The 18,539-nt window shown below is 44.6% G+C and overlaps 1 protein-coding gene across 1 annotated transcript in view; it reads left to right on the top strand.

Annotated features, from left to right (window-relative positions):
* The window catches only part of TBX15 (T-box transcription factor 15), a 102,586-nt gene extending 85,874 nt beyond the window's left edge, over window positions 1-16,712 (top strand). The window contains exons 7-8 of the mRNA XM_045979346.1: window positions 2,592-2,689; window positions 15,928-16,712. Coding sequence (XP_045835302.1) covers window positions 2,592-2,689; window positions 15,928-16,712 — 883 coding nt within the window. The remainder of the gene's footprint in view (window positions 1-2,591; window positions 2,690-15,927) is intronic.
* The last annotated feature ends 1,827 nt before the right edge of the window (window positions 16,713-18,539 follow it).

Here is an 18,539-nt window from a genome sequence, read left to right on the forward strand (position 1 = left end):
TGTAAGTAGATTCAGGAAGTATCTGGGATAAATCTATGAGAGATGGGTCTACAGCAAAGCTTTGTGAGGAATGGGTGATCTCAGTCATTATTTTTCAGTAGTCACAGCCCCTCCCCCACAACTCCACCATGAAAATGAACCTTCTGACAGAGCCCTGGACTGGAGAGAGCATAGCTGTGTCCATATGTGATACCTTGTACATTACATTCTTAACAGCTAAGGAAAGTCTTCCTGATGAGAATGTGGAAAGTGTCTGGCACTTGTCACCATTTACGCACTGGTAATGGAACCAGAGAGTACAAGTTTTGTCAGAGATTTCAGTCCAAGATCAGAAAGAACTTTCTAACATCTATTAGAAAACTGGAATGTTTTCCTTGGGAAATACCCCAGCAGAGGCTGGGTAACCATTCAAGATGGCCTCCCAGGAACTGGAAGTAGGTAATATCGAAGAACTTTCCCAATTTTTAAATCTATGATTCTACAACTCAGTCTTTCAGTTGGATTTTAGATTTGGACAGATGGGTAAATGGTCACTATCCTATATAGTGTTGATGGCCTAAATAAAATTATGAATAACTTTGCCACAGGCTTTTTGCCTATTATGAAAATGAAATCAAAGTTTTTCTATTTCTTGAATAAATATGATATGGGTGGTGGTATATCAGCGTGTAATTGTTTCTTCACAGTCATCTGTCACTTTCTTGTGAAATGAGAAGGGACTGTTCTTCGTCCTTGAGCTAAGGATTTGTCCCTCATTGGTAAATGCTCCTGGAAAGAATGAGATAGGAGGTGGAACAACAAAGACCTTACCATTTGCAGTGAGCCTCCCATGCCATTAAAGGGAATCCTAAGATGTTCTGGTGGGTGGCCAACATTCCAGAACAAGGCAGTGAGATCCATGCCTGGACTGTCTCTTTCTTACAGTCATCAAAGCTCAGCATGGCTTTATCTGCCTATCCTCTTATTATTCTAAACTCCCTAATTGCTTGGACTCTTTCTCTCCATAAATAGTTCCATGTACTGTATTCAGCATTAATGTAGGTGACTATGTGGACATGTCTTCTATTCCTACTTTTAACAGATTAACAGCTAATAAACACCATGCAACACCCTCTCTTCTCAACCTCTTCTAAAAATACAGAGTTTGATTTGCCAACGTTGGTGTATTTAAAGCCTCCAAGATTCCAGGGAAGACTTTAGAAAGTTAACTGTGCAAGTAAAGCCTGTTCAGAGAGGAAATTTTCCAACATGAAGAGCCAATCAGTGTATCAGCAGCTCATCTGAGAAGAACTTCAAGGGATCTTCTAGTCATTTATAAGGAGAGGATAGTTGTTCTCACTTAAAAATAAAGCTTCTTACTTTATTCTTGGTCTGCAGGACTGAAGAGAACCCTGGAAATGTATTGCCTAGGGAGGAGGACAGGCAGCACAAGTTTCATCTCAAGAGGGAACATTTGTCTTTTGCAGGAAGGGATGCCATGTTACCTTCCAGAAACTTTGCAGTGAAAGGACAATGCTACCTACTCTTTTCCACCTTCCTTGTCCATAGTCCCTGTACTTCCGCTCCCTCCACTTAGATAGAAGTGAAGCAGTTAGTTTTAAAGAAAAGTCAGTAATAAGAAGCTTTAATGAAGTTAAAAGTTCAGAGCTTTAAACAAAACCCAACCAATACTTTTTTGAGGATATGGGATATCAGCAAGTATATGACCAAGATAACTTGGATAGTTATGTTGAAGGGATGTCCATCAGCACTTCATATTTATGAAAGAGAATTCATTGAAGGGTAAAGTAGGCAGTGTGTGCATATTTTAATTAATGGAACCTTCAGTATCAATGAAACAGAAGCCTTAATGTATTTGGAAAATACTGGATGTTTCCTGAGGTCTGATGGTCTCAAGTATGTGACCCTCAAAGACCAGCTTGATTATTAGATTTTATAGAACACAGATCAGTATTTGCAGAAATATATTGGCCCTTTTCCCTGAGGTATAATTTCTGGGACCAAACCCTTTCTTTGCCTTCAGGTGGGAATTTTTTGTTGAGACAGAAACTCAAGTGTGTTTGCTTGCTTCCTTCTCCTTTTGTTGCTATGACCCTGCTTGTCTCTGTTCATTTAAGCGATTTGATGGTTCCGTGGACTCCACATACTGACTGGTAGGGGTGACTTGGGGCAGGCTGTGTCAGTGCACTGCGGTAATGATGAAACATCGTCCTGTGCTTGAGAAACCGTCAGTGCCTCTCTGGGCTCAGCTCTGGTCATGATGGTATTAGTGACCTTGACCTTTAACAATTGCTTTTTTTTTTTTCCATGAAAACTGGACCTCCTTTGAAGAAAGCTCCAAGCACACTTCCATCCTAGTTATGACTTGCTTGCACATAATCTGAATTGGGTTAATTTCTTCTTCCTTATACATTTCAATGTCATCTGTTCCTTGTGTTCTTCTAGACTAATTTCCCGGGGAGGGGAGGGATGAAGTCTCTCAGTGCCTATGTACATACCACCTGTCAGACAAACCACTGCAGGATCTTTAAAAAGTCAGTGCATTTCTTGGCATAACTTACAACTTCCTTTGTTGGCTTTTCTCTCTGCAGAACCGGACTGGAAGCCATCATGGAGACTTACGCGTTCTGGAGACCCCCCGTGCGCACACTCACCTTTGAGGATTTCACCACCATGCAAAAGCAGCAAGGTAAGGCCCAAGGCCATGGCCTCTCCTTAGTGATAGTGCTGGGGAGAGAGTGGGAGCAGAATGGGCCCAAGCCAAGCCATGGGTCACACCGGATCTTCTCGAATGAAGAGTATTTGGTAGCTTGTAAATAACCAAAGCATAACCACTAGTGCAAAGAAGCCAGCTCCAGATGCAGCGTTCTCTCCCTTTTCTGAAAAGCAAGCTTATGTTCATGTTTACAATGGGGGTGAAATGATTATTTCTATGCCTAAGTGTTCATATAGCCCTTGGTATTCAAAGAGATATTTAATAATAATTTCATATATATGCCTCATGGCAGCCTTATCAGTTTCCTTATTCTGGTTTTGTAGAGGAGAAAAAGTTCAGTCCAAACAACAGGAATGAACTGCTTAGATCTGACAGTGAGGAGGAGATCGCTGCAAGCCCATCTGAAACTTGCAACTTATGCTCCCTCCTTTTCTGCTGAACACCTGGAAAGGCACGACACCTGTCTCAAGGTGATGTGCTGGGTGAACTTTTGCCTTGCACTGTTCTGTGCTTTTCCTCCAGTTTCTCCCTTCTCTGGTAGCTCAGGTTGGGAAGCCAGTGACTTTAGCAAAGATGGCTCGTGGGCTGACCTCAACTCTTTTCCTCAGTCAGTGGTTCTTCCCAGGGCAGGACACCTTCACCTCAGGAAGCTTCCCAGAGTGTCAGACACTTTCTGAGTCTCTCTCTCTAACCTCCTCCCACCCCAAAGTGACATCAGTCAAAATCACAGAGCTTACTCTGTTCTGTCACAGGGCTGCCATTAATGGAACCCTAAGTTTTGAAATTGTGGCTCTGTCATATGGGAAACCTTTCTAGGACTTGAAGAACTAGGACTTAAAGATTATATTACATTCCTCTCCCAGAGGAGCTTCTGGCAGTTTGTGTGCTAAATTAGGTTTTGTAACCTAAATTATTGAAGTCTCTCAGGTTTTAAGATGAAGAAGGTGATTAAAAGGATAGGAGTTGGGGGCAGACCCCTTGGGTGAGGCTCTTATCCCCACTCCTTCCTAGCTTTGTGACCTTGGCCAAGTTCCCCATTCTTTCTGACACTTAGTTTTCTCATCTGCAGAATGGAAAAATATAATAGAATTCTTGTGAGGATTAAATGAGATGGTACATTTAAAATGGAGTAGACCTTCACTATGTGCTAGCAATCGTCATCATCACCATCATCATCATCACCACCCCATCATGTCCCTGTGCGTGGATACCTGAGAGGAAGTTCCCTCAGGGATGAGAGATACTGCCTTTCTGATGATTAACTATTTAAAACATAAACCTCATCATAGGGATCTGATGAGACAAGTAATGCAGAATTTCCATCCGTTTTTTGTTTTGTTTTGTTTTAAATGGAGGAGAAAAGGAAGTTTTCTGCGTGAAGCAACTTTCTCCTCATAATTCTGTGAGAGAAGCAGGGTCGGTACATATTCAGGGTGCTCTCTTGCTCTAAGGCCCTCATGGGCCCTGAGAGGCAGAGGTGTTAAACGACAGTTGGGAGATCTGGGCCTTCATCTTTGATGGCCACGAACTCCCTCTAACTTGGGCAAGTTACTTGTAGCGAGTCTGTTTCCTCACCTACCAAAGAAGGGTAACTTTTCATTGAGGTCATTTATATAAACATGCTTCATAAATGAAAATGGGTCATTTCCACGCAAAGACACTTACCTGATCTGGTGTATTTCTGAGGTGGCTTCTTGTTTCTCTGCCCTTGCTTTACTCATTGACTGTCCAAACTGGCTAAGCTAGAATTTGTATCATGGAGGCCGGTGTGAGAAGGCTGGCAGGGATATGGCCAGTTCCTGAGGGCAGGCATTGGTGGTGACATTATGTTCACTGCTGTATGCTTGAGAACTTTCACAGGGCTTGGCAGCCTGGAAGGACCTAATGAAAGGAGGTCACATGATGGCACCGTGGCTCAGGTGGAAAGGGTCACTGATACACTGGCATGGAGCACAAGCACCTGGAATGTTGTGTGGATAAGGATGTGGAGTGATGATTGGGGTTGACAGTCTGCATTTCACCAACCTGTGGGGTGGTTGGGCAGGTATTGACCCTTGGAAAACTGTGGTTTAAGAGAAACCGAGCTTTCTTTCTTTTTAAGATTTTGTATTTCTTTTCTTGTATTTTTAAAATTATTTTTTATTTTTATTTTAAATTTTTTTAAAAGATTTTATTTATTTATTTGATAGACAGAGATCACAAGTAGGCAGAGAGGCAGGCAGAGAGAGAGGAATGGAAGCGGGCTCCCTGCTGGGCAGAGAGCTCCATGTGGGGCTCGATCCCAACACCCTGGGATCATGACCTGAGCTGAAGGCAGAGGCTTTAACTCACTGAGCCACCCAGGCGCCCCTAATTTTAATTTTTAAAAAGACATTATTTATTTATTTACTGACTCATTTATTTATTTATTTAGAGAGAGCATGAGCCAGAGGAGGGGCAGAGAGAGAGAGAGACAGGGAGAAGCAGACTTCCTGTTAAGAGAGGATCCTAATGAGGGGCTTGATCCCAGGACGCTGGGGTCATGACTTGAGCTGAAGGCAGATGCTTAACTGACTGAGCCACCCAGGCACCCCTATTTTTAATTTTTTTTAAATTTAAATTTTAATTAGTGAGCATACAGTACAAAATTGGTTTCTGGAGTGGAATTCAGTGATTCACCACTTAACGTACAACACCCAGTGCTTATCACAACAAGTGCCCTCCTCAGTGCTCATCACCCACCTAGCCCATCCCCCACCCACTCCCCTCCATCAACCCTCAGTTTATTCTCTACTGGTAAGAGTCTCTTATGGTTTGTTTCCCTTGCTCCTTTTTTCCTTTTCCTCCTTTCCATGTGTTCATCTGTTTTCTTTCTTAAATTCCACGTATGAGAGAGATCATATATATTTGTCTTTCTCTGACTGAGTTATTTCACTTAGTATAATACTCTCTAGCTCCATCCACGTCATTGCAAATGGCAAGATTTTATTTTTTTCATGGTTGACTAATAGTCCATCGTTATATACACCATGTCTTCTTTTTTTTTTTCCGATTTTATTTTTTTCAGCATAACAGTATTCATTGTTTTTGCACATGCTCCATGTGCTCCATGCAAAACGTGCCCTCCCTATTACCCACCACCTGTTCCCCCAACCTCCCACCCCTGACCCTTCAAAACCCTCAGGTTGTTTTTCAGAGTCCATAGTCTCTTATGGTTCGCCTCCCCTCCCCAATGTCCATAGCCCCCTCTCCCTCTCCCAATCCCACCTCCCCCCAGCAACCCCCAGTTTGTTTTGTGGGATTAAGAGTCATTTATGGTTTGTCTCCCTCCCAATCCCATCTTGTTTCATTTATTCTTCTCCTATCCCCCTAACCCCCCATGTTGCTTCTCCATGTCCTCACATCAGGGAGATCATATGATAGTTGTCTTTCTCCAACTGACTTATTTCACTAAGCATGATATGCTCTAGTTCCATCCACGTCGTCGCAAATGGCAAGATTTCATTTCTTTTGATGGCTGCATAGTATTCCATTGTGTATATATACCACATCTTCTTTATCCATTCATCTGTTGATGGACATCTAGGTTCTTTCCATAGTTTGGCTATTGTAGACATTGCTGCTATAAACATTCGGGTACACGTGCCCCTTCGGATCACTATGTTTGTATCTTTAGGGTAAATACCCAGTAGTGCAATTGCTGTGTCATAGGGTAGTTCTATTTTCAACATTTTGAGGAACCTCCATGCTGTTTTCCAGAGTGGTTGCACCAGCTTGCATTCCCACCAACAGTGGAGGAGGGTTCCCCTTTCTCCGCATCCTCGCCAGCATCTGTCATTTCCTGACTTGTTAATTTTAGCCATTCTGACTGTACACCATGTCTTCTTTATCCATTCTTCAGTTGATAGACATTTGGGCTCTCTCCATAGTTTGGCTATTGTGGATAACGCTACTATAAACATTAGGGAGCCTGTATGTCTTCAAATCTGTATTTTTGTATCCTTTGGGTAAATGCCTAGTATTGCAATTGCTGGGTCATAGGATGGTTCTATTTTTAATATTTTGAGGAACCTCCATACTGTTTTCCAGAGTGGCTTCACCAGTTTGCATTCCCATCAAAAGTGAAAAAGTGAAGGAGGGCTCCCCTTTCTCTGCATCCTTGCCAACACCTGTTGTTTCTTATGTTGTTGATGTTAGCCATTCAGACAGGTGTGAGGTGGTATCTCATCATGGTTTTGATTTGTATTTCCCTGATGATGAGTGATGTTGAGCATCTTTTCATGTGTTTGTTAGCTATCTGGATGTTTTCTTTGGAAAAGTGTCTATTCATGTCTTCTGCCCATTTCTTAACTGGATTATTTATTTTTGGGGTATTGAGTTTGATAAGTTCTTTATGGATTTTGGATACTAACCCTTTATCAGATATGTCATTTGCAAGTATCTTCTCCCATTCCATAGGCTGCCTTTTCGTGTTGTTGATTGGAGAAACTGAAATTTCAAAGCAAAATGTCACACTTATTTAGTGACTCCATTTTTTATTAGTGGGGTGGGAGGATGAACTTGGGAGGATGAACTTGGAATTATTGGATACATATGGTAGTAGGATAGGGCTAAAGGAGAAGCCAAAATTCTATTAAATTGTTTAATTGGAATACATTTTTGAACTATACACTGAACTTGATCCAGATTCTCATTATTAAGAAATATGTGGCTTGGTTTCTTGATGTTAACAAAGGACGTAAAAGAAACAACATCCAGTCCCTCTTCCCTTAAGAACTAAGAGTTCCAGTAACTCTGGACAGTATCACTCATAAAATGAAGAAAAGAGACAGAGCCATCTGTGTTGAACTGTTTTGTGTCTTAGAAGAAGTAGAGAGTGTTGAACTTGTAGTGGAAACTTCAGTGGCAGACTGAGTTTTGTAGCAGTTCTCTTTTGGTGACGTGAGTCTTGGCAGCATTGGCACCAGACTTAAGTTCCCCATGATGATTTCTCACCCAACGTCCATATAACCTCATCACTCAGACACATGAATATCTGGCATGTGAAATCTGCGGCCCCGAGCCAGTTTTGTGCTGCTGTTGCTGCTGCTGCTGGAGGCTGGACTCACTCTTCTGTCTGGGTGAGATTAGGAGGCTGCTTTTTTCATCCCGTCCTTGTGGTCATTTTTGTTTCTCTCTCACAAAGACCCATTTGTTGATAAAATTTCAAAGGAAAACCCCTTAGTTGAATTAGCCACCAATTTGCAAAACCCCAGATCTTTCTATTTTAAAAAAGATACTGAATGGGTATTCTGTATAGTTGTTTTCTCCTATGGAGAAGAATGCATGGGATTCATCCTCCTCAGCCTTTTACACAAAAAGAAACCAAGGTACAGAGCAGTCTACTTGCGTGTTTGCCACTAAGCGGTGGCAGAAGTGAGTTGAGGATTCCCAGGTGGCTCCCCATCTCGATGGGGCCCTTGCCTTTCCACCAGTTCTTACTCACTAGAGCTTTAATTCACTGCAACATTTTTTTTTTTTTTTTTAGTTTACTCTTCCACTTAATATTTTCTTGTCAGCAACTTGAACGTTAACTCTGAATAGGTCACTATTTTATTTTCATCAAGTCAGATGTCTGGTCTTACCTTCAGACATCTTCACTGAGAATCTGCCAGGGAGTTTATATGTTGGGAGAGTCTGAACCTAGGGATTACATTTCTGGAGCGGCTTCTGCCCAAACACGGCTAGTGGTGGGGCTAAAATGAACCAACCATGGAAGTGGTGCTTGGGGGATGTTGACTGAGGCAACACAGACAGAGAAGAAAAAAGAAATCCAGGCCAGTTATGGCCAAGGGCAGTCCTGTTGGTCTTTTGATGTATATACTATGGAGCTATTTGTTTGGCCCAAACTGAGAGAGCCTCTGCGAGTGTCATCCTTCTCCGTGGGGTCTGACAACTGTTGTTTATAAGGAACCATCCTGGACCAGTGACACCAGAGCCGGCAGAACATCCTCATCTGTGGAAGTAAGGGGACCTGTCATTTACAGAAACCCTCCCTTCTCCTCAACTGGTAGCAGACAAAACAGAGGGATTTTAACACTGTTGGGGCTTTTTATATCCATCAGGCAGTTAACAGGATGTTGAGCCTCTCTGTCAGTGTTAGGCGTTTCATCAGTTTGATTTGTAATAATTACAAATTACAATTACAAGGTTGGTCCTTGAAAGGGATTAGATGCTGAGAATTCATACCAGTAAAAGGTAGAGAAAGGAGGACAGTTCAGTGGACAGCGTGGCTTTGAACTCCTGTGGATCACTCGAACAATTCAGAGATTACCTCTTAACGCAGATCTCATTTATCACTGAGGTCGGGAATGATGCCCATGAGCAGCTCAGATGCCCCCAACTGAGGGCATCTCAGTTGAGTCCACTAAAACAGTTATTGGTGACCTATCCTATGTTGTCCCGAAGTCCCTTACGCTCAGTGTGTCCAAAATTGAGTCTGATTTACCTCACAGACTTGGCGCCCTCTCCTGGAGGAAGGACATTGCTATCCACTCACCATCCGGGGTGTTTCCTTCCCTCCCTACCCACCATAACCAACAGTCACCAAGTTCTGGAACCCACCCACACCTCTAATCTCCCTTGCACCACCCTGCTCCAGACTCCCACTTGACTTCATTCTCAGCAACCCCCCACCCCTGCCATCGTGGTAACATAGCTGCCAGCAGCCCTAGACCTCTATCTTCTTAAGTTTAAATCTGATGGTAAAGGTCACATGCCTTTCTTAAGGTTTCTAGCAAAATCTCACCGAGTCTCACTGACTCTAACTGTGTCACCTCTGAACCAGTTACTGTGGCGGGGGCCAGGGAATATGATGCTTGGACCATCCAGTCCTTAGTCACCTGCCTTCCTCAGAGGTGGGGGGGGGGAAGGCTGAGAGGGGGGAGGGGTTTCTCAGTGGGAAGCTGGGTAGTGTGGCCAGGAGAGAGGCAGATCAGCTCTAAATGGCAATCACAACCGATGTGTATACAACACAGGGAAGGCAGTAAAACAAGTAGCAGAAAAAAACAACCCAATTAATGGAAGAGGAAAAGATGGGGCCAGTCCACCTGGGGCAGTGTCACAGGTGTGAGACAGGGCCATGCCGGAAGCACAGAGACTCAGAACCCAGAGGACCTATGTGAAAGATGAGAATTGGGTGGATATATGAAAAGCTATTTTAAAAGGAAGAGGTTCAGATCCATGTATATCTTTAAACTTTACAGAGAAGGATGCATTGGGAGTCTAAGATCGAAACCACACAATTCTCATTAGCGCTGTAATGTTATGCATCTGCATTTTAAGAAGGGTACTCATTTCAACTAAGGGTAATTCCTTAGTAGGGATGGACAGGGCTGGGATCATGACCATTAATTTCATGGCCTCTGGGTTTATTCCCTGAGATGAGTCCATAGGGTGTTGACATTTTACCTTTTACCTGTTTGCAAGCCTCTAAGAAGGCTGCTCGGGGCCACGATGACTCCACATTCTTCAGGGACACATGCCACTGAGTGATGGGAGAGAAGAGTCAGGCTGATGGAACCAAGTAATCACATGGAAATTTATTCTTTACTAGCCCAGATGGGGTATTGTTTTTACTGTTTTTCAACTTGGGGGTTGGGGGGAATAAGGCACAAAATAAACCCCAAAGGAAACTATATGTGGAAGCCTCCATGTTACAATCTGGAAGTGATCGATTTAAAGATGCAAAAGTCAGCAGGTTTGGTATTCAGGATTTTCATGGTCACATTTAATTTGTCTTCATGGTATACAAGTATAGTCTAGGTTATTGTCCTCGTATGGAAGCACTGCTAAACATGTATTCTTTTTGGTTAGTTTGGCCCTGAGCCTTAAATATTGGAACAGGCTAATGTTGAGGATAGATTTTGATGAGCACTTCCTCGCTTGGGTCCATAGGTAAAACAGGATGCAGGGAGGAAGGACGGGTGGGGGATTAGTCTTGGAATACCAGAAACTTCTCAGCTACTTGGCCATACATTTTCGTCACCTCTCAGAAGTGGACTAAGACCTCTGAGGACAATGGGAAAGACACCAACCTACCTATCTGTGTTCAATTCCACTTGCTTGGTCTGAGAAGAGATAGACATGGGGCATCAAATTTCCATTCTGGGCAGGGGTGAGGGGAGAGGGAAAGATAGTCCAGAGAGGAAACAGAGGTGGTTTAGCTTTTGGGAAGATTGGCTTAATGGGCCCATCGTGATTAAGGGCCCAGTGCTCTATCATTCACAGCTATGAAGGCAGCCTGTTACATCCGGTTACTTAGCTATGACATGGGCTCGCCAGTGTGCGGGGAGGCCAAGAGGCTCAGCTCCATGGATAGGAGCCAACACTTGAGAGTTTGAACCCGAATGTCCTAGGATTCCTTTCTCCTTCCCTCCCTCCTTCTTCATTTACAGAAGGGCAGAGAAGAGGAAACAATATTTACAATGTTCTGAACCTTGACGAATACTTAATGCCTATGTGCACTTTGTATTATATGTTATTTCATCTGTTTCTCGAAATATCCCTACAGAGGGAGACATTCAAAATTCCACTTACTTAGAGAGGCTCGCTCACAAGATGCCATACTCAGTAAGAGGACTGGGCAATCCAAAACTCTGTAATCCGTGCTCCTCTATTAAATAAGGTCTCAGTCCAGACCCTTAGAGCGTCCGGGAGGGGATGAGGTGAGACTGTTATGCAGGAAAGGGAGGTAGGCTTTTCCTGTGAGAGGCAGCTCTGACCCCTCTGCATAAGTGTGCCCGGGTCTCCTACTCTGCTCTAGCTCTTCTGTGATGCGAGGTCTCAAGGCAGCCCGGTGTTGCAATGCACAGGGAGAACTGCCTGCCTCCTGAGGCTTTATTTAGCCCTTGGCTGGTTCTCCCCATCTTGTACAACAACCGCTAGTCCGTGAGGTAAGAGAGTAGCGACTTCTCAGTATCTTGGCTTGCTTCTCTGCAAAATGTGTACCATAGTCTGCTCTTTCTATGTGGACTATGAAAAAGAGCTATTATTTGTACTGAGTACTCTTAAGTGCATAGCAGCATTTCTTCAAACGCTAGTTCATGTGGGGGCTCCCACCCCCTGAAACGCAGCTGGCCACCAAGTCTCATTTCCAGGGAGTGTCATTTAAAAGCCAAAAGCAAGCTGACTACACACTTTTTAGCATGTACCTCTCTCATCTGCTCAGCAGAAATCCCTGTAACTTGTTAATAATTCCCTTCTTATTTTTTTGTAGTGAAACCAATTGCGGCCTTAAATCAGTACCATTCGTTCCATCTTGGGCCATCTGAGAAAACCATTTAGAGTTGTAAAAAGTCATCTGCTCCATCTTGCCCTTCCTGCTGCGAGGCCAGGGCCAGAGCTGATGGAGTATCCCTAGAGCAGGACAGTACAGTGTGCTGAACGGGCGATCTCTTTGGGGACCGCATAAACACCAGATCTGGGGGAGAGCAAGATGGACTTTCAAAGAGTGGAGACCAGATACATGTCCCATAAAACACAAATCTCTTTACAGCTGGAGTCGAGTTTCTTGTGCCATTGCACTTATTTCCCTGAAGCTCATAGCGTTTAGGGTAGAAGAGGAGGAAAATGTGTAGAGTGCCACTTGCAGAGCAGAAATCTCTGAATTCCCCATAAGGCCCTGAAGGCAGGTCACTCCGGGGTCCAAAAACAAGAAGTAGGAGATGTCCTTCCTCATGCTTCTCAGCTGTCCCTTTCCCAAACTCCTTTGCATCAAAATGGTTCCTTGAAAAGTGCTTGCTATTGGTCATTCACATTGTAGCATAAATTTAATCCTCAGATGCCAATAGAATTCTGAGGACAGACACAGAAGCTTGTCAATTTGAGACCCTCTGTCACAGATGAAGAGAAGGAAGAGGCAACCCGCATTGCCTGTGGTAATGAGCTGAAGGGAGGCCAGTGGACCTAGAATTAGTATGGTTTACTTCTCGCCTTGGTAAATACAATATTGCCTTACCTCAATTTGTGGAATAAAAATCTTCTTACCTCTCTTAAAGGAATTTAAGGCATAAAGAAGAAACAGGATGGAGAATTTCTGGAAATGATTCTAAAATCAACAATTGTTCTATTTTGGAAGTTCATTGGGGGAAATTTTTTGACCAAGGAAGAGATGATATTAGCTGGGTTTTGTAGAAACTCAACACTCTGAAGAAACTATTAACGAGCTAAATTCGAACTTCCCCAGTCAATACCACTACCATATTTGTGGGTGTAGGCTGAGGCTAAAAATGAAATTTAGGTTTCTCTTTGAGGTTATCTGCCCCCGGTTTGCACATGTGGACCCTCCTCCCTGACACGCTGTGGATGGTTTCTCTGGATCCCAGTATTCCAGAAGCCTGCTGGTTTTCTTCACATTTCTCTCACTGATTAACAACCTTATTCCTGCTCCTTCACACTTAAAATGTCCTTTACCCTTCTGTAGCAGCTCAGGTTCTAAGAATCCTCACAAGAGTTGTGGATGAGCTAGGGGCACCATGCTCCTTAGGGCTCTCACAACTCCAGGAAGCTCCCAACCTTGCCCCAAAGGAGGAATTCCATCATGGTAGAGTTCCTATATGGAAGACAGAGCAGCCTCCCATTCTGGAATTCAAACGAAAGGTCCGGCAGCCCTAGCATTTTCACCACTGCCTTTAACTGCCAATGGTGGGGCAAGACGGGCTGTTGCCCAGTTGCTTTGTAGCCCTGGGAAAGGAGAGGCTTGGAAGGGTCATTTTTGCCTTCTGAAACTATCTGAGAACACATGTGAAGTAAGTAGGTCAAGTTGAACTGGCCCTTTGTTGCTGCTTCAGCCCCTGATCCAGTTCTAACATCCGCATGTCCAAGGAGCAACTCTGTCAAATACAGTGTCAGGAACTTGAGGAGATGAAAGGGACCTGGAGGTCTGCTCACCCCAAGTGTGGTCTCCAGGCCAGACATCAGCATCAGTCTCAGAAATGCAAATTCTCAGGCCCTGCCCCGGACCTGTAGAATCAGAAGCCCTGGGGTAGAGTCAGCGATCTGTTTTAACAAGCTTTTCATGTGATTCTCATTCCACTTAAAGTTTAAGAATCACTCTGCTAGGTGCTTTGAAATAAGGAATTTGGTTGGTATCACTGGTTTTCAACCCTGGCTGTACATCAGAATCCTTTGATTCTCATGTAGTTGGTCTGAGATGGGATCTGGAACGTAAAGCTCACGGCTTCTCTTAGCTTGAGAACTACTGGATCCAATTCAATTTCTCATCTTCTGCATAAAGAAACCCAGAGAAGACAGGGATGTGCCCAGGGTCACATGGGGATTTTGTGTGGCAGGCTGGGAGAAAGGAGGGCTCCTGACTTTGTGACCTGTCTGGACTCTTGCCCTAACAAACATCCCAAATCCACAAACTACATTTACAGTCTTGGTTCCAATCTCTGAGACACAGGACAGGCTTTTCTAGAGGGAGATTAGTAGAGCCTCTGAATTATTATGATTTAGTTACAGGTTAGCTTTGTTTTATGCTAACCTAGCTCTTCTGGTTGTGCTCATAATATCTTTCATATGACAGAATTTTGGTCCCACACCTCACCTCCTCATAATACCTGGGCCTCCTGCTCAGCATTTCCAGGCCTCAACCTTGACTTGGCAGCTTGCCCCAGTACCCCATTTCCTTTCCGGGTGAAGGCCTGAGATTTGGTATGCTGTGTTTTTAGCTGGAGGACTAAATATGGCAAGGGCAGCAATAGTCCCAGGTGTCAACACGTAGTTAATGTGTTTCCATACACAATGGGGGGAAGCTGAGCTGGTGGATTTTAAAGCTGATTGTCAGAGGTCTAACTGGAAAGTGAATTTGCTCATGAGAAATGGCAAAGTCAGTATTTGAGGGCTTATTTTTTCCTTTTAAACAAGACTTTGAGGACACACACAGACACAAGAGTTTAGTGTTCTTTTGTGTCCCCTCTTTTGGACTGTGTGTGTGTGTGTGTGTGTGTGTGTGTGTGTGTGTTTGTGTGTGTGCCCATGTACATGTGCACAGGTAGAATCACTTGACCTAAGTCTGCCAAGTTAAGAGAAAGTGATGGTTCTATAAAAATCAGCCCATTTTGGGCATTTGAGGGCACCTGCTGCCTGGCTTGCATCTGGCCTGCACAGACTCCTCTTAAAAGGCCTCTGACTCACTCTGGAAAACAGTATGGAGGTTCCTCAAAAAGTTGAAAATAGGGGCGCCTGGGTGGCGCAGTGGGTTAAAGTCTCTGCCTTCGGCTCAGGTCATGATCTCAAGGTCTTGGGATCGAGGCCCATATCGGGCTCTCTGCTCAGCAGGGAGCCTGCTCCCCCTCTCTCTCTGCCTGCCTCTCTGCCTATTTGTGATCTCGGTCTGTAAATAAAAATAATAATAATAAGGGGCTCCTGGGTAGCTCAGTGGATTAAAGCCTCTGCCTTCAGCTCAGGTCATGATCCCAGGGTCCTGGGATAGAGCCCCGCATCAGGCTCTCTGCTCTGTGGAGAACCTGCTTCCTCCTCTATCTCTGCCTGCCTCTCTGCCTACTTGTGGTCTCTATCTGTCAAATAAATAAATAAAATCTTAAAAAAAAAAAGTTGAAAATAGAGCTACCCTACAACCTAGCAATCACACTACTGGGTATTTACCCTTAAAGATACAAATGTAGTGATCTGAAGGGGCATGTGCACCCGAATGTTTATAGCAGCAATGTCCACAATAGCCAAACTATGGGAAGAGCTTAAATGTCCATCAACAGATGAATTGATAAAGAAGATGTGGTATATATACACAATGGAATACTATGCAGCCATCAAAAGGGGGGGGAAGCTTGCCATTTGCAATGACATGGTTGGAACTAGAGGGTATTATGCTGAGCGAAACAAGTCAGGGAAAGACAACTGTCATATGATCTCTCTGATATGAGGAATTGGAGAGGCAGGGTGGGGCATCATGGGGGGCAGGGAGGGAAAAAATGAAACAAGATGGGACTGGGGAGGGAGAAAAACCATAAGAGACTCTTAATCTCAGGAAACAAACTGAGGGTTGCTGTTGGGGAGATGGGGGAAGGATAGGGTCACTGGGTGATGGACATTGGGGAAGGTATATGCTATGGTGAGTGTTATGACTTGTGTAAGACTGATGATTCACAGACCTGTACCCCGAAACAAATAATATATGTTAATTTAAAAAAAGGCCTTTGGCTCAATGGTATTCACCTTTTGTTTTTTAGGGGGCAGCACAGGCACATCCCCGACCACCTCCAGCACTGGGACACCATCCCCTTCAGCTTCTTCTCACCTTTTATCTCCATCCTGTTCTCCTCCAACATTTCATCTGGCCCCCAACACTTTCAATGTGGGCTGTCGAGAGAGCCAGCTGTGCAATCTAAACCTCTCTGATTATCCACCATGTGCCCGAAGCAACATGGCGGCCTTGCAGAGCTACCCAGGGCTGAGTGACAGTGGCTACAACAGGCTCCAGAGTGGCACGGCTTCAGCCACTCAGCCCTCAGAAACCTTCATGCCTCAGAGGACTCCATCCCTGATCTCAGGAATACCGACTCCTCCCTCGTTGCCTAGCAACAGCAAGATGGAAGCCTACGGTGGCCAGCTGGGGTCCTTCCCCACTTCCCAGTTCCAGTATGTCATGCAGGCTGGTAATGCAGCCTCCAGCTCCTCGACACCACATATGTTTGGGGGCAGCCACATGCAGCAGAGCTCCTACAATGCCTTCTCTCTCCACAACCCTTACAATCTCTATGGATACAATTTCCCCACTTCTCCCAGGCTAGCTGCAAGCCCAGAAAAACTGAGCGCCTCTCAAAGCACTTTACTCTGTTCTTCTCCTTCCAATGGGGCCTTTGGCGAGAGGCAGTACCTGCCCACAGGGATGGAGCACAGCATGCACATGATCAGCCCTTCGCCCAATAACCAGCAGGCGACCAACACCTGTGATGGCCGGCAGTATGGGGCGGTCCCAGGCTCCTCCTCCCAGATGTCCGTGCACATGGTTTAATGGCCAGTCCGAACACCAGGGAGCCCACTGCAGCCAGGGCCCTAGTGTCTCCATGAGCAGATCTTCCTTTCTGGGAGCCGAAGCCTTTGAAAAACGGGAACTGTGGTTTTTTTTTTTGTTTTTTTGTTTTTTTTTTTCCTGGAGGAAGAAAGCACATACCCAAGAACCACAAAAGACATTTAAGTCACTGATGGAAATACTTGCAGTGGAGTCATCTCCGACTCAGTGGCCATTCTCCTGCCTTCCCAAACCTTAGTTTTATAAAGCCGTCGCCTACTCCAGAGTGGCCTTTGAAGAAACTGAATAATCATTTTATAATAATGTTAAGGGAGATGCTAGCATGTAGCAGCCATGAAAAGCTACCCTGACATGAATACAGACCTACCTGTACATGCATACATACAAACATACGTACATACATACGTGCATGCATGCATACACACACATATATATTCACACAAACTCTTACACCAACACACACGCCCACTGACTTGGAAGGGGGTGAACTCTGTGCAGGGGGGGCCCAGGTGGGGGCTTTCACCAAGAATCCATCTCTACAACACTAGATGGACTGGGGCAGCAATGGCAGTCAACCTTTCTGCCCCGTAGCCCACCCTGTTTCTGGAACGAACCATGTATCATGGAGCCCCTTCCGGTCTATGAGGGTAGAGAGACATCAGCACTACAACGGACTTGGCTTCCTGAAAATGATTGCTTTTGAACTTTGGCTCTCCTCACTTGGCGTGCTATCGCTGACGTTCCCAGGGGTGCCTGTGAAAAGGGAGTAAGAGCAGCCGAAGGAGAAAGGAAGAGAAGGAGTAGTGAGCAAGAGAGAGAGGCGGAAAGCAAGACTGAGAGAGGAAGTGTGAGCAATGGTGAGAGTTGTAATGTATGGAGGAAATTGGTTTTGTTTTGGTCCCTCCTTCCTCCCCCCTACAGGTTCTAGAAAGAATTGTGGCATCACCGAGGAGTAAACCTCTGGGACATTATGCAGAGTCGGGGCACTGGTGACAGGGACTGGAGCAAGGAATGCACTTCGATCCTGCAGCTCTGACCACTGTTCTCCAGAAGGGGGGGGGGTGCCCCGCGTGGGCAGTGCTAATTCCAGAGCCTGCAGCTTGGCAGGGGAGGGGGACAGGAAGGAGTATGAAGAAGGAAGGGTGTTATAAGCCTGACAGATGATCCCAAGAGCAGAGGTGACATAGAGAGGCCTGGCCCTCCACATGCCAAATCCAGATACCTGATGTGGATCGCCTGCCCCATAGCCCCTGCAGGAGGAGAAATCCGGGCACTTCCCAGGGAATTACACAGATGGGTCTTCTCCATCCTTCCACCTGCCCTTAGATCTCCAGTTTTTTCAAATAGTTTATTGCATTTTGAAGTTTTGGGTTTTTTCCTTCATCTTTCCCTTCCCTTTCAGATCCTTTAATGTTAAGAAAACAAGTGAAGTTTGGTGCAAGCTAAACTTTTTAAGTGGTGTGGAAATGCAAATAATACCAAGTAAAATAATAACAGATATTATTAAGATTTTTGGTTTTGAGGTGTTGTAGATATATGTATTTATGTGCCTAGTGGGGAATCCAATATTATGAATATTAAAAAAGGGGGCAATAAAAAGGGTATGTAAAATATGTATGAAGTAAAGGTGTATAAAAAATTTGCCCTTATGCACGGAACTCTGTTTCTAAGTGCCAAGCACAGAAAGCCGCTAAATAAAATCTTTGCAATTGTCTTATGGCGTGTTTGTACGGAATAAGTAAATAGCAGTGTATGCATTTGCGTTGTGCTTTACAATGAGCATGGCACTCTCGTCTCTGCTGCTTGGCG

The sequence above is a fragment of the Meles meles genome, chromosome 1, assembly GCF_922984935.1.
Source record: "Meles meles chromosome 1, mMelMel3.1 paternal haplotype, whole genome shotgun sequence".
In the NCBI taxonomy this organism is placed as follows: domain Eukaryota; kingdom Metazoa; phylum Chordata; class Mammalia; order Carnivora; family Mustelidae; genus Meles; species Meles meles.